Genomic DNA, 17,117 nt, shown 5'->3' with positions numbered 1-17,117 from the left:
GCTTCAATGCCTCCCAGTACTCTTATCAGGCATTTTGGTGCGCGCCCAGGCTCTCGCAAGTACATTCAGTACCTGCCGCGAACCCTGCTTAACTACGTGCCAACTGCCACTTGCAAATTTGCATCTTGTGATGAGCGCCGCTGACACCAGCAAAGCGCCGAATAGATTACGGCTCTCTCGCATGGAGTGTTTGGAAACGATGACGCGGAACACAAACACGAGCGGACGACTCGTCCGGCTTTCCCTGATGTGTGTGCGCACGTAAACACACGCACACACATCGCTGAATCTCCGCTGATACCCAGAATTTGCTGCCATGTGAAGCCGATCGATTCTAGTTGTGTGCAGCACATTGCCAACTAAGCTGATGCCATCACTGTACTGTTGCTGTACCGTACGCACGCATTTGTCATGAAAGGGTTCGTGATGCCCACTCCGTTTCTGACCGCACACGGGCGCGGCAATGGCGAGCTGGTTTCATTCGTGAAGGCAACACGTCTGTTCTGCGCACTTAGCGGTCTCACACAAAGAGGCAGCATGAATAGTAGCACGGCATGTTTGGGTTCTCGCCTATTGAATGCGTGCAGTACGCATGCAATTGCGCTAGGCCACATGCAGTATCGAGCAGTTGACTGAAGATGCTTATGGTAAAGGTTGTCAGCGATTAAGCCGTACTGGTGCGTTTCCCACCTGCCGCCATCATGCCTCCGTGCATTCCGCTGCTTATCCGTAAAGACATCGCCGCACAGTACCGTGATAGTGGCCCCTTGAATTTCTGGTCTGCTTCATCCCATAACACTTCGGCATTGCGGCAAAGCTGCCTTTTGGACTCTGCTACTGTCGAAACAGATCGACTCGCGAAAGTGCTGAAAGCATATGAATTTTCGAGCATGTCCGGAAAATTGGGCGTCCGAAAAATTGGCAGTTGACTGTACATGTGTGTTTGTGTTATGTATTTGCTTCAAATGTGGAATACTGCTTCAGCAGTGATGTGATTGCGCATATTGTCACACTTACAGGAACACATCCTCCAGCTGTTTGAGAGGTTTGGACCCGAGAAAGTGGTGCTTAAGAAACCGGATAACAAGAAGCCGTAAGTAATATTATACAGGTCATATCATTGGTGGATATGTAGATAGTAGCTGCCGGGAGGCGAACTACTTGTATAGTGACATGGCATGGTGTCGTAACAGGCTGGAGAAAATGGGATCACATAACATAGCATCTGTCTCTTCGTTGGTTATCCACCTTCAGAGCACAATCGTTTTTTTTTCCCACGACTGTATTACATGTGCTGGGCATTGATATTTAAAACAGGTTTGCATTCCTGACACTGCGAGACCAGCAGGCAGCTGTAGATGCCATCGGCGAGATGAATAACCATGTTTTTCTGGGAAAGAAGATCAGTGTCATGGCCTCTGGACAAAAGGGTGGTGAGTTGGCATATGAGAATTCATTAAGGGGGGACGCTGCTCTTAAAAATTATTTTTTATTTCTTGGTTGATTTTGATGAAACTCCGTGAGTTTATGTACATTTGTGTGCTAATTTCAAATATGAAATTATTTTTATACAGTCGAACCCACTTATAACGATCCCACATATAACAATCTATCGGTTATAACGACCATATTTGGGTGCACTTACGATTTTCCTATGCTAACCATTGAAGCTGCGTCCAGATATAGCGAACATTTTTCAAAGCCTCCTACTTTTACAACGAACACTTCAGACACGGTCGCGGTAAAAATATGGCGCATACGAAGCGAAAAAAAGTTAAAACATGCCTTCTAAAGCGTGACAGTGGCGCGCGCTCGCGCGTGCCCCGCTCCAGTTTACTCGCGACTAAGCACCGCACGCAGATTTCGGACGCTGCGAGCGACGTCGCACACTTTCCAGGCGTTTCTTCAGTGGTAGAATCAGGGGCGTAGCCAAGGGGGGGGTTGGGGGGTTCAAACCCCCCCCGAAATTTTTCAGTTTTGCTTGCGTATATATACACGCACACATACAAACGCACGCACGAACATACATAAAGTATGGTTGAACCCCCCCCCCCGAAAAAAATTTCTGGCTACGCCCCTGGGTAGAATGGCAGTGAGGGAAAAAAAATAGTAGGCAGCATGAAGCCTTGCGGTCAGCTTTCGCACAGTAACCTTTCCTGACGCCGTTCTCTGCAGCTACGACCGCCTGCGATGAACCAAACAATGCCTCGGAACGCAAGAAGGCATAAATGCAAGAAGTGATAACCGTGATAACTTTCTATCGCAAAAAGGTTCACTGCGTCCCTAAACTCGTCGACGCCACAATGTGCCGCGAAAAGTCGTCCGTCTTTTCGGCAACGGCAGAGACCGGTCGATCGGTGATTACGACTTCCACGCGATTGCGGCGATGCCTTCGCAGATAAGCATCAGAAAAGAGCGAAGGCGAGGTGGCGGCCGTCGATGAACGTGCCATTATGCCTTATAGCCGACAACCTTATCACAGTCATCTGTAGATATCTGCTCGGCTGCGCGTGTGGCGTACGCCGTACACTGCGGATTGACGGCGGTACGGGCGCTCGCTAAGCCATGCTGCCGTTCGCAAGTTCGCCGCCGCCGCGTCGTGCGAGACCGCTTTAAGGTGCGCGTCGCTTTGTAGAAACGAAAGTAGCTCGCTGTTGAGCGGCGCGGGCACCGAGAAACGTCGATGCACTGACAGCGAGCGTATACTGCGTGTTTGACTAGGTACGTGACAACTGAAGTGCGCCGCGCATCGTCGTGCAGGGCCGTTAGAGCATCGCGGAGACGTAGAGTGCGCGTTGCTTGGAGAATGCTTGTTTTCGCCGCGTTGAACGAAGAGGCTAGTCGCCGCACCCGTGCACGGTCCGGAGTGAAGCAAGCTCGAAGAACGTACAAACGCGCGCTTACGGCATACAGCAAGCGGCCCGACAGTGACTCCGCGACCCGAGTAGGCGACGCGCTGCACGCAACTAGCCAGGGATGATCGGCTCCACGTCGCGGTACCGCGCTTCGGTGAAACGGTGTCAGCTCGTTGCAAAGGCGATTAATTCACTCGTGAGCATGCAGCGGGCATCGCTTCACGACGCGAAAAGGCTTAGCTTGTCACCGAAGGGGTTGTTAGCACTTTACTAAAAGTGCATAAAGAAAAAAAAATGGCTTGGCCGCTAAGCGCACGTTTTTAAGGGCGAGTCTATATACAACGAACTACTGATATAACGACCACTTTTCGCGACACTTTCGAGTTCGTTATAAACGGGTTCGACTGTACTATAAAGTGCAGTTCTTAAAATACAGAATATTTCATGTGCCTGTTGGGGAGCAAGATAAATGAAAAAAACACAAGCCAAAATTGTGCATTTTTTTTTTCTTCTGAATAAATGTGAGGGGCGAGGTCTTCTGAAGTGATGTCCGTCTTGTTTTGGTTTTGTTTTGCATGATACTACTTGCAGATTTTCACATGAAACTTCATATAACGAAAACCTGTATATCACAAAATATGGCCGACATTCGTCAATTTCGTTACATCCAGGTTCAAATGTATATATGCACACGTGCGCACACAGATACACGGAACATGATGTTGACACCGACGGCAAAAACCCACCGATAGTGTCCATATACAGTAGACTCATTAAATGGAACCTGAAGGACCAGGAAAATATGTTCCATTTAACAGGAGTTCTGTTTACCTAGAGACTAAGACGGCTGCAGAATTAAAGTATGAAACCGTTCATATCAGAGGCAGTTGTTCCATTTAAGCAGCAATTCCGTTTAACAGATTTCTGTTGTCTGAGGGTCTACTGGAATTGCCATTGCAATCAAACAAAAAAGGATATCTGTTATGTGGGCTTGTTACCTTGTCGTAAACTGGTTAATTTTATGACCATTTACTTGGAAATGGGCCATTCATTTAGATCTGGTACTGGCAAATGTGTGCGTTAGGGATATGCGAATATTCAAACTTTCGAATATTTTTCTAATAATGTTTGCTCTTCGATTCGATTTGCACTGGAATTTGACTGTTCGAAGTATTCGAACTTCTGGGAGATAAATACAGTCAGCGTCCGATTTTTCAAACTCCCTAGGGACCGCGAAATTGTTCGAACAATCGGGCAGTCCAAAAAAACGAATCCATGCTTTTTTATTCCGCTCAGTGGTCAAATCTCCACAACCACATCCGAAATAGCTTTAATGCCTCCCAGTACACATATCAGGCATTTTGGTGTGGGCCCAGGCTCTCGTGAAGGCATTCGGTGCCTGCCGTGAACCCCACTTAGTTAAGTGCCAACCTCCAATTGCAAATTTGCATCTCGTGATGAGCTCCCCTGGTACCAGCAAAACGTGGATTAGATTAGGGCTCTTGCATGGAGCATTTGGAAATGACACAAAACACAGAGACCACGGCAGAAGAGTTGGTGACTCGTCCGGCTTTTCCCAATGCGTATGCGCACGTAAATGATGTGCACATGCATTGCCGAGTCTCCGTCGATACAGAGAATTTGCTGCCATGTGAAGTCAATCGTTCCTAGTTGTGTGCAGCGCATTGCCAACTAAGCTGACGCCGTCACTGCTGGGGCGCTAGCTGTACTGTACACCAAGAAAGTGTTAGTGTCAAGAAAGTGTTAGTGATGTGTTGTGTATTTGTCAAGAAAGTCTTGGTAATGTCCACTCCATTCGTGACCGCACACGGGCGCGGCGATGGCGAGCTGCTTACGTTTGTGAAGGCAACGCGTCTGTGTGGTGCACTTAGCAGTCTCGCACAAAGAGGCAGTATGAATGGCGGCGCGGTGCATTTGTTTTATCGCCTATTAAAGGAGCACTGACATCAAATTTCAAAGTCTAGATGTGCCCTTCATTCGATTGCTCGGTATGCATAGGTCTCCTTGGCCAAATTTGAATGGCGTCCGTCGCGGGGAAGTAATTTTATTTCGAGGGCAAACATCGTACGAAAGCTCAACGGAAGATTGATCACGCTGAGACATCGCCACTAGTGCTATGTAACAGGTGTGATACATTCCGAGCATACCATCCTGTGTGACGATACGCTAGTAACAATGATGTCGACGATCTGAGTGTATTTATTGTACCGGCGACGCACTCACCGGCTCTCACTCCCAGCCAGTGGCTCTCCTTGCTGTCCTGATTCGTGCCTGCAATTCATCGTGTCGTATCGACTGATTTGTCGTGTGATCCTCAGCGCGAGTGCGATCAATCGGAGCGACTACGTACCAGCATGTCGGGGAACCGCTGCGTAGTACGGACCTGCTCATCGAGGCGCGGAAAAAGCGGAAAGTGCGTGGCGTTTCATTACACGTACGGTACACGCCAACATCGCTAACAAGTAACACGTATGTAGCGTTATTAGTGAATGTTAGTTGGTCCATGGAATTCTTTGCGCTAGCGTAATGCCGGGATGTAGCGGGTTACTGCAGCCGTAACCGTGAGAGGCCGGATAGGTGGGGCCATCTGGCGGTGCAAAAAAGAACCTGCCAAGCACAGAATTGTTATTGTAGAAACCTATCGTATTCTATTTCTCCGCTGGTGTGCATTCGCTATGCCGATATGCCATAGACCCCTCTGCGTATACCGGAATGCTGTGCACGCTAAAATTCTCTGATATAGCTAATTGAGACACACCAGCGAGTATGGCCCAAGCGTGAGTCCCCGGGCACCTCCTCGTTGCTGCTTGGAACGGCGTCCAATTTTGAATCGCTGTTTTGCAAAGGGTCGAAGCGAAAATGATTCGCGAGGTCGCGTATCGCGGTGATTCTAAGTTCCAGAATGCCGTCTTCAACACTAGTCGATACTTTTGACGGCGACGGCGGCGATGCTGGTGACAAGGCATGACTGAACGTGCGCGCCTAGCAGACGAAATGTTAGCTGAGCAGCTGATCCTCACGTCACTCCTTTCTGTGGACAAGTGGTAAACTGGGGCGCGGTCTGGAATTGACCGCGAGGGAGCGCTGTCAGCGCTAAGAAATGGCGGGCTTGCCGGCTGTTTTGAATCGTACTAGATACCGGTGATATAAATCAATGAAACTGATAGTTATTCGTCCCTCAGTTGCACTTTCGGTCGCGAATCGCTACTAGGGTGTAGATAACTGCTTGTGGATGGAAAAATCTTGACATGCGTAAATTTGATGTCAGTGCTCCTTTAAATGCGTGTTGTACGCATACCACTGCGCTAGGCCACATACACTACTGATCAGTTAGCTGAAGACGCTTATCATGAGGGTTGTCAGTGAATAAGCCGTACTGGTGCGTTTGCCGGCTGCCACCATCACGCATCCGTGCATTTTTTTTGCACTACTACGATATCGTAAACTACCAAGTAGCATGGTCATGCGCCTTGCCAATGAATAAAAATTTCATTTTTCAAGACACGTTACCACTGCAGCAGTGAAACTTAGCACCACCTTGAAGGTGTTGCCAGAAAGTGCATTTTCCGCTTCATCTAGCTCCTCCCCGCAGCAACAAGAACTAGAGTTGTGCGAATAGCAAAATTTTGGGTGCGAAGCGAAGTCAAATATCAGTGTGAGTGCGAATCGAAACGAATATTTCTCGAATATTTCTTGAATATTCTTCTAATACTTCGAAGTGAAATTGCAGAAAAAAAAGTTGGAGAGGATTCCTAAACATATTCTTATGAGATAGCAACATGAAAGTGTTTCTTTTTGCTAGGTTGATGAAGCGCTGGCAGGGTGGTGTTTCATAGTTGTCTTATCAAGAATCAGACAATGTGGAGGCCGAATTGCATTTATGTACATGATTTGGTGCAACCAAAGTGTTGCCGACAACACTTCACACGTGATAGGCAAAGATGCCATTTCCTCAGCCTCTCCTCCTCTTTCAACTTCTGTGGAAGCCCAACTGATGTGGTGGACATGGGTGTGCTTTCTTCAAGTCTGGAGTTCCAAATCTGCCTCGTAGACATCGATATACGTATAAGAACATCTGAAATTTTGGATGCAAAAAAGCTTCGGTGTCCGATTTTTCGGACTTCTTGCCCAAATTTTAGGTCCAAACAGCATTAATTGAGCCCCCACCTCTGCCACATCTTTCATCTCCATGTTGGAACGAGAGTTTTCTTGAGTTAATACATTTGCGAAGGTAGCGGAGCTTGAAAGGCAGCTTTGCCGCAGTACGAAGGTGTGATGAGGTGAAGCATGAAAATGTAGGGACCACTTCCAATCGCACATTGACTGTGTCTTGGCTAAGTTCGACCGTAACGGAGCTTGAAAGGCAGCTTTTCCACAGTACGAGAGTAATGAGGTGAAGCATATTGAAAATCTAAAGGGGTCACTTTCAATCGGACGTTGACTGTAATTGTTTTTGGGAAGTTCAAATTGTTCGAAAAGTAAAATTCCAGTGCAAATCGAATCGAATAGCAAACATTGTTCGAAAAATATTTAAAATTTCGAACATTCGCAGACCCCTAACAAGAACACAAAAGCAAATAATCTCCTTTTCTCTTTCTTTGTGCAATGCCGAAGGAGACAAGAAGAAAAAGGGTATGGAATTTAGTGCCAAGCTTGGAGCACGAGAAGCTTTTTTTACTCTTGTACACAAGGTTAATATAACCGTCTCCTTTGTTTTGCTTGTCAGGTTCATCAACTCAGCCAAACAGGAATGCACAGCCAAACAGCTCCAATTCTTCTCATGGAGGCAGCAGTATGGAGGAGTCTTGGGATAGCACGCCATCACCTGCACCAAGTAAGGGCTTGGGCATGTCTTCATGGTCTCTTTCTTTTCTCGCAACCATCGCTAAATTGTATATTCAAGCTCTCCTTATGAGCTGTGTCGAAAAAGTGACAAAAAAAAACCTTTGCTCTGCTGCCTGATGTTCTCACCAAGCAATCACACGTGCAACCACATGGTGGATAGGGGACTGAGGTCACAAATTATGTATCCCCCAAGATTGGCACCTGCCTTTTGGATGTTGTAGTGCTTGTTACCACAGGGCAAACAAAGAGCAGTTATGTGTTGTTTTGGCCTCCGAGATCTTGACATGTTTAAAGAGTACATCATGAAACCTGTACAGAGGACCTGAAAAGCAACTGCACGAGGTCACAAACAATGTGGTAGTGAACTAAGCAGCTGATAAAATAAACTTAAACCATTGGCTCACAGCATGTCATCATGGTAACCCAGACCGCCTCTCTGCTATCCCTAGTTGATGGATCATCCAGGCATCAAAACATGTTAATTGTGCAACAAGGTCGTTTGAAGCTGCCCACCCATTACAAAGTGTGCAGGTGCACGTGGCACCTTATGGACGCAAAGGGGGTGCTTCACCGATTTGCAAAAGGAAGAATTATGGCGTAGTGAGCACTTCGAAACTGTACTTGCAGTGGACATTCTAGGATAATTTGAAACTGCCAATGTTATGCACACAAAAGTTCCTTTCCTTGCGGCACAGTTGAAGGTGATGCGCACAGGGCCCGGTTACACAATCGCATTCTAATCTTGAAGGCAAAGCTCAAGCGTCCTCCAAATTTTTCAAACGCTCATCTGTTCTTCTTTTTCAATTCCTCCATGTTGTTTTAGTAGAGCGGTGCTGCTGCAGGAACGTCGGAATTTCGCATGCGATATCTATCTGCCAGTCATGAATGCAAACTCTGCAGTTTAGTCAACGGAGCATAGCAAGCGGCAAAAAGTGCACTGGACTGCCTACAAACATCGACAACGATGGAGAAGGCCATTTTGTACATTCATGCAGACTGAGAAGGCAAGGTTCAATTTGGCAATATTCAATTTGAATATCATTTACAGTACTGGCGAATGACACCTGCTCTGTGACAGGGGTAATAGACAGGCTATCTTTTTCTGCATCGTACTGCAGTGCATATATGGCTGATGTTTTAGGCACTGCAGGACACAAACAGTGTCCTTAGGCAAATTAACTGTAGTGTGCATAAAAGTTTATTTTAGTTTTCGCAATGTCAGTCGTTCTGCGTAATGGCATTGAAGTTAACTTTGCCGCAATACATTGGTGTCATGCGGAAAAGCGTACTAGGAGTGGAAAGCGACCACAAGCTTTCACGGAACATAGCACATTTTGTCCCTAAATTGCTGAAGCATACTACACACGCTGTATAATTACGAGTATCAATTTCATCGCTTATGTCTAAGAACATTACTCGTAGTTATTCAGAGCTGACGTTGCTGTGGCCCTGATAAGCTATAAATAAAAATATTTAAGAGTTTTATTTTTTCGCATCCACATCTCTGGCTTTCACCCTTCTTTTGCTATTACACAAAAAGGTATGCCTCAGGCTTCAAATGCATAACAGATAATGGTCTCCTCCGAGTTTTGAGACAGTGCGGTGTTTGTATCCATGTCATATATGCCACTTGAAAGCTTGAAAATGGAAAATGCTTCTAAATCTGTCATGAGCCACACACATCCATCCATAGATACCGCATGGTAGTTACTTTAATTCTCCACCATGGTACATTAATTTTGGTGGCGCTGGAAAACAAAATGCTCTTGTGCCATGCTTATGGTGCATGCAAATAACCACAGGTTGCTAAAGTTGGTTTGGAGTTCCCTCCATCTACATGGTCACTGTACTAGTGCAGTGTGCAGTTTCAGGACAACGATTTTTTGAAGTATTACTTTACGTTTCTGTAGCTACCGTCTTCTAATGGCTACAGCAAAGCCCAGCATTCGTCCAGTGCAGGTAAATTAAGGAAATCATTCTGTACTTGGCATTTTGTTTCTCTTTTTTTTCTCTAATTGCCTTTGCGGGCTTTTTTTCTTGCCAAGGCTCAGGTTCGGCACCTTGGCCAAGTAGCAAGGGTGTACAGAATGGCAACAACTCTTCTCATAAAGGCGGCAATTCAGAAGAAAGCTGGGACAGCGCACCGTCTGTGCCTGTTGTTGCTCCCGAAGCACATTCTTCCTCCGCCTCTTCCATGCCGAGCCTCGATGGACCTCCGATGCTGTGTAGAGTCTCGGATGCTCTTGGGGCTCGCGATATGCTTCCACCGCTGATTCGTGTCAGGAACAGTGGACCGTCTACGGGTCCCAAACGAGCTGTCCTTAACATGTCTGAGCAGACTGCTATGAATGGGGTGGACTCGCAGGATGGTCCGCCTCCCCTGGACCGTGTTTCAGCTCACGGAGCCCATGGCAAGCCGCGACAAGAAGGTTGGTAACTTTTTGACCACGGCTTCAGTTCCTCAATAGGTGATCGCTTTGTATAATGTACATAGCATTCGTCCTGATACTTATGTCCGGACATCGAAGCTTGATCATAGAAGCTGAACATAGAAGCTTGAGTTCTTGGGATTATGCTAACTTTTTTTCTTGATAAAAGTGATAACATCTCTTACTGATGTTTGTTGCTTTGCATTTAAAATTTTGTAAGTGTATTAAGAGATGATGGCCTGGAACTACTAGTTATTTCTACCGGTGACATTTAACATATATTTAAAGGGCCCCTAAACCACCTCCAATAATTTTTTTAACATTTCAAGTAAACGCGTGCATTGAGTTCAGAATGCCATCACAGTCAACAATGCCAAACGTGGCAGCGCTACGAGCCGCGGGCGCCCCACAAATTCCAAGAGACAATCCCTTGTTCCCTCTGTGCCTTTCGGCATTCCTCATGCCCTCAGTGTTCGCTGTGACGTCAACATGCCGTCTGTCGTCATCTACAACACCTGTTTGTCCGATCGCAGATACATGCGCTTGCTGCTCTTCCTCCTCACATGGCGAGGGGGAGCACTGAGCTAGGAGAAGAGACGAGCCGATAAACGGAGCATAGCGAAGAAAAGATGGAAATGAGCGAGGGCGTCTTTTGTGTCATCAAACGCGTGCAACTCCGCTATTACCACACCGTTTTGAACAATTCTCATGGCTATGTGTTCGATATAGACTCGCGCACAGCTGCAGCACAACTAAATTTCGACCTCTGGGTAGTTTAGGGGCCCTTTTGTGGGGTCTGAATACGAGCTGCTCTCGGAACACATCGACACAGTAGACGCCGTCCGGGCAACCAACACGTTTACATTTATTAACCTCGTTTACATACGGTGCGCGCGCCTGCCAAATCTGATACGGAACTAGGACCACGCTAAGTAAGCTTACACAAAGACAATGCAATACACAGAAAACATAACAAACACAAGACAACATAAGACATACAGTGCACCGCGAATGTGGCTTCACTGATGTTCGACTCACCACGAGGGGCCCGCAGGAAACGAGCCGCAGTATCGTCACCCACAGACCCACCTCGGCAAACTTCCATCCACGCACGCTACCAAATCCCAAAGAGAGAGTCTGCCATTTCGTGCACGCCGACCTAACCTCCCAGGCGGCGCTGCCGGCGCCGCGGCGCTAAGCCTTCATCGCGCGAGCACAGCGCCACTTTCGGTCAGCGGCTTTTGCATCCAACTGTGCCAATACGCGAGACGTGCGTGCTCCATGAGGCGCAAACGCTTTACAGGGGGTGATAGCGCCCCCACACTTTAAGGAAATGAACATTAACATGTGTTGCAGGTCCACCAGCGGTCAGCTCACCCAATGAAGTTTTTGTGGGGAATTTGAAGGCAGGCATTACAGAGGTAAGGTTCAGCCTTCCATTTATCTATTGTTCCTACTGCTTCAGTAGCGAGTGCCAGCAGATGTTATGACGTGCCAAAAACAAACCTTCTGAATTTCAAGTACATAGTATTACAGAGTTGCCATGCAATGACGAGTATCGCCCAGTGTTGCTTTCGTTTATTGATATATACACTCAAATCTTATTAATAAGAAAGTCACATCTGCGACCAAAAAAACTTTGTTATATCCAAAAATCCGTTATAAGCGTTCATTTGTAACACTGTATCTATGACAAGACTATTCTTCATTTACTTTGTTATAACCAACGTTTTTAGATTATTTCAGTTTGCAAACTAGCTTCGAGAGGCGGCCAGGTTTTGTCGCCATCCCGAGAGGTGGCGCTGGCGTAGCATTGAGATCGGTTAAGATGCAGTACGAAGGGCGACGCTTGCTTCAGCCGCGTGCTTTTGCTGCGTTGTTGGTGCTCGCGCGTTAATCACTCATGTATTCTGAGGTTTCACACGTTCCATCAAGGCATGAGCTGTTTGCTGTGGTTGAGCGTACGTATTTGAGTAGATACCGCGAAGTGTAAGCGCCGATTCTCGACATGCCGAGGTGCAGCGCGCCGTGTTGTTCGGGGTATGCTTCGGCTTCGGCAAGTCCCGTAGCGCGACGTTTCTTTATGGGAGCTTTTTTATGTTTAGAGGAATTGAAACCAAGTTGTTTTCAGTTTAGCTGCAAAGGAACTGGCTCTGTTTTGACACTTTTTGAACCCTTCTTGGCGCACTTCGGGACTGTAATGTGACAAAATAAGCATCGGTTGTCCCGTTCACAAGGACACCACTGCTGCAATAATATCTGGGGTATTTATGTGCCAAAACCACGATTGATATGATAATGAAGCACGTCGTTGTATTGCCTCCGGAAATTTAGACCATCAGGTGTTTAACGTGCAGTAACATCGCACATCACACGGTCCTCTAGCACATCCATCGAAATGCGATCGCAGCGGCTAAGATCGAACCCGTGACCTTCGGGTCAGCCGTCGAGCACCATAACTACTGCACCACCGAGGTGAACCACCACTGCTGCAGAGCATTTTGCTGCCAAAGACGCTTGCAAAAGCCTAAGGTCTTCAGAAAAGGTCGCATCTGCAAAAAATAAATTAAAGCTAATGTGAAGGCTTCCTGTACAGTTCCGTCATCGTAACCAGCTTGAACCGACGCAGCGCTTGCGGGGTGTGCGAATAGTGATTTTTGAGGCCGAATGGAATAGTGACAGAAGTGAATAAAATTGAACAAGGTATACTTTTTGAATAAAAACCACAAATTTATGAAACAGCCGTTCTTAATTAGAACAAATGTAATTTGATGTTCACGTCCTCGTATTCATATCTTTATTTATTTATTTATTCATTCATTCATTCATTTCGCGCTTTTTATTATCGGTATGAATATCCAACCAGCCAAGTCAAATAAATAAATTTCCACCTCATTGGCTCAATAAAATTTCCTGAAACTTGCCGATCGAGTTACTAAGGTAGCTTAGTAACCTTAGTAACTCGTCAAGTTTCAGGAAATTTTATTGAGTCAATGAGGTGAAAATTTATTTATTTGTTATGCTCAAAGGTCTCAAAACTAGACTTTACATGGGAAGTAATGCCAGAAAGATAGGTCGGTTGGGACGATGGCAGATAGAAAGGCATTCCATATATTTTTTTTAAGTATACAGCAAGCCCTTCACGGCCCGTGTGAGTGAGTACATAAATACAAGAAAGTATATACATTGCCGAAAATTCATGTTGAAAATTTGGGTTTCGCCCATACTCGTATACAGCTTTGCTGTAAAAGAAGGTCGATACGTATTTAGAATGGGCGCATGCTATAGGTACACAGTATTTGAAAGCGTATGGCGGGAGGAACGCACTGGAGTGACAGTTGCAGGGATGACAGCTATCGTACTTTTGCGCAAATTTTGGCCTTGCTTCATTGCAGTTGACATTTTGAAATATTCATAAAATATTCGGGCTTACAAATGACTGCATGCTATTCGATTCGATGATAGAATCGAAGAAGGCACTGTTCCATTTGAATATCGAAATTTTCGAATACTCGCACACACTCGTAAATACGTCGCTGCAAATAATGTACCTGTTGACTTCTGTTTCACGAAATCGAATGAAAATGACAAGACGTGTTTTTCTGGCTTTCTTGCTGGTTTTTGATTTGGTAGGCTTTTCAACAGCAGGCGTAATACGCATTCAGGTGATTTTGGAATATAATTGAGCATTACGGGAGCCTAAGATGATTTGTGCATATACTGGCGAGAAATTAATGCCGGTTACAACGGGAAACGGAATGAAGGTAAGCGCACTGTGCAGTGTTTGCCTTATCTTTAACTTTTTTTTTTTCATCTCCTGTCTTGCATGCTGCTTGTTTCTTGTTATAATGCTCAGATACAACTAAAACGCGCGTTTCGCTCGAGCCAAGTGAAATGAGAGCGACTACCACATCGAGTTAATCGTTGTATCGTTGTGGTAGTAGCTTGTCGACCCCTTTCAATCAGTAGAGCAGTAGCCGAGACCAATCCTAACGTGACCGCAGCGCACCCGCCTGGTTAGCGATCGCGGCGAGCCGCTCCGCGCCACTGGAAAGCCGCGCTCTTTGCCAACTGAAGTAATCTAAAAACGTTGGTTATAACTGATAATTCGTTATATCCGTGTTCATTATGTCGAGGTTTGAGTGTACAGTAGAATCTTGATAATTTGAAATCCTCTTATTTGAAGGGATAGATAATTAAGACTGCAAGGCTAATCACACCAATGTTCTGTCTATTTATGACCCGTCAATGCCACTTCTCATTACCCACAAGCAACATGATTTAATAGGTGACATGAATGTTGTACACTTGCCAACATTGCTGCTGCTGCTGCACCACTTTACCCTAGCTGGCTATGTGATCTACTGTGCAAAAGCATAGCTTGCTGCATGATATACTGTGCAAAATATAGGATTGACTTTCTTCTACAGCTTGGATGTTTATGTTTGAACTTACTGCATTGATAATAGTACCATATCGGTGCCAGTTTGGGGGGAGGGTTCATTACACGGGATAAAAAAATTGCGGGAGTTATAAGAGCTGAAATTTCGCATGACGGTGTTAAAAAGCTTGCTGCCCAACCGCTGTTGGCCTTGAAGACAGTGGCAGGAATGCCTTGATTTCTGACCGTGGTCCGCGCTTGGGTTTAAGTCATTTTGTGGGACACTGCACATACCTCACTACGGAGCCTCTTAACATATTCGAGAACTTGTCTTTCGACAAGAGGAAACTTTCCTTGATTTGGCTCGCGAAATGCGCGACAATCCTTTTTTGTAGCCCAAAGTTCTTCCTCCTGTTTTCTCCATTTACATACGCGCACCGGATCGATGCTGAAGTGTCGTCCAGCCGCACGATCTCCATGCTCCAGCGCATGTTCGACCACCTTGAGTTTAAAATCGGCCGTGTAGCTAGCGTACCGAACCATCGCACTCTACGCAGCAGGTGTCCAACGAAGTTCACAACGATCAAGAAACCAGACAGCATAGAAGCAGCGACAGCGCTATAAGCATGGCCTCCGAGATTGTGCGCCGACAAGTTTCTCTCGAGCCCATAGAGTTTCATACAATAACCTAGAGAGGAAACTGCCGCTGCGATCGTTCAACCACCATGGGAATGATGGGAAGTACAGGCTTTGGATTAGATTTCTTTAGCTAGCGAACTGTCTACGGATTTTTTTTCTACAGTTTCAGTTTCGTTCTTTGCGAGGCGTGGGCAGTGGGGTGCGTTGCAAAGCACTCAAGCAGTGCCTTTGTTGTTCAAAGAGGCTGAAGACCGCTAGGTTTCTTGGTTTGCTTTTGAGGTTGTATTTGACAGTTTTAGCAAAGCGTCGTGCACTCACCGCTGCGCATAGATGTGGCGTCTCATGACACTGCAGGAAGTTGCATAGAGTTCACGGTTGTTTCATAAGCGCGTCTCGCCAAATGCGTTCAAATTGGCTACAAAACAACGGTGAAGCTAAGTAGACGCGCCGTCACGCTCCTCTGACTTCACTTCACAACAAAACAAGACATGCAAGGGGGCAGATTACTTGGACAGATGCACCTGGCATCGCAGCAAATGATACGTTAAGTGTTTCTCACTCAATACAGTACTGTTATTTCCATAAATAGATAATGTGTACTTTCAAGGGAAAGACAAGCGCGTTTGTTATAAGTGTTGTAAAGAAAATAAATGATTATATTGTGACACCAAATCTAGAACACAATTGCAGAGTAATGCATACCCTGGTGGTTGAATTTGTTCAGGTTTCAGTTCCATCTCACAGTCACGCAAACATTTCGCAATAAATTTTACGTACAAAAGAATGAAGCAAGTTTTAATTGGAAATAACTTCATATCACTTCGTTTTACACTCTGCAAACAAGCGTTGCGAATCTCAAGAACCTAATCCGTCCGAAGCAAATTCGAAGCCTGTACTTCCCATCATTCCCATGGTGGTTGAAGCGCCGCTCAAGGAGCCCGCGTAGACACTAGTGCCAGATTCCCCTCTAGGTATTATTGTAAGAAATTCTATGCTCGAGCCGCTCGAGAAACCTGGCAGCACGCAATTTCGGAGGCCATGCTTTTAGCAAGGAGGTTTCTTCTGTATTCGACAGATGGTGCTCCGCCGCAAAAAGGCACGACTTTTAAATTTCGACTCCCGTTGTTCGCGCTCAGGCTGCTGGCAACTGTTTAGCATGGTTGTTAAACTATGTTGCGACTCTTATTGCGTCATTGTTTTGAGACATAATGGCGTGATTTAACGTTGTTTCGAACGTCAGTGGCACTGGCAATCACACCAAAGTAAAGTGAACAGATATGCACATTAAAAAATATGTTTTTTTTTCGAGGACCAAAGTTGGGGGGGGGCTTCATTATGCGAGTGGGTTCATTACGCGAGTAAATATGGTATATTGTGCATTTGTAAAAAGTGCACGGTGCAATTTTAACTGCAGTGTTACAGGTGAAGGAATGGGGTATATCCATACAGATACGGAACTTCTCATGTGCCACTGACACTGTCATTATTATTTCGAAACGAAGTGAGAGTTATGACTCTAGTGTAGCTTTACTCAAGTGTGCTATCTTTCACTTGCACTGTCTGTTTAGGAAGAAATAAGGAGCATCTTTGCAAAGTATGGAGTGGTCAACATTGCCCTGAAAGCGAAAGGCCCGAAGCCGTAAGTGTTCCATTGTTACCTTTATTCCAGGTTGTTATGTGTTGGATAGAAAGGATGTTCAGAGAACATCTTGCAGCTCTGTGGCACAACACATGGCAATTTGTTCGAAGTGAAAAGAAGTGTGTTTTGTCAATGAAAAGATTGTTGTGGTGCAGAATTTACAAAACTACTATAAAAATTCCTAATTGATGAGAATGGGGTCATGAAAATTATTCACTTTGGCTGAGCTTTGCCTTTGTTCGATGACTTAGTCCACCTCTGTAACTTTACACTGCTGTTTTGCCCTTTGCAGCAGCAAAATGTGCTTG

General features: G+C 45.8%; 1 protein-coding gene across 2 annotated transcripts in view; it reads left to right on the top strand.

The window, feature by feature from the left end:
- LOC119387737 (uncharacterized) overlaps nucleotides 1-17,117 on the top strand; it is a 70,188-nt gene that overhangs the window by 10,729 nt on the left and 42,342 nt on the right. Inside the window, exons 6-11 of one of the 2 annotated variants that reach the window (XM_037655232.2) lie at nucleotides 1,020-1,093; nucleotides 1,318-1,433; nucleotides 7,603-7,710; nucleotides 9,773-10,150; nucleotides 11,507-11,571; nucleotides 16,739-16,809. In XM_037655232.2, coding sequence (XP_037511160.1) covers nucleotides 1,020-1,093; nucleotides 1,318-1,433; nucleotides 7,603-7,710; nucleotides 9,773-10,150; nucleotides 11,507-11,571; nucleotides 16,739-16,809 — 812 coding nt within the window. Of the gene's footprint in view, nucleotides 1-1,019; nucleotides 1,094-1,317; nucleotides 1,434-7,602; nucleotides 7,711-9,766; nucleotides 10,151-11,506; nucleotides 11,572-16,738; nucleotides 16,810-17,117 lie in introns of both variants that reach the window. The other variant, XM_037655231.2, reaches the window with a different exon arrangement.

This window comes from Rhipicephalus sanguineus, chromosome 3, assembly GCF_013339695.2.
Source record: "Rhipicephalus sanguineus isolate Rsan-2018 chromosome 3, BIME_Rsan_1.4, whole genome shotgun sequence".
Classification (NCBI taxonomy): Eukaryota; Metazoa; Arthropoda; class Arachnida; order Ixodida; family Ixodidae; genus Rhipicephalus; species Rhipicephalus sanguineus.
The sequence above is the reverse complement of the archived record's forward strand: the minus strand, read 5'-3'. Positions and strand labels throughout refer to the sequence as shown.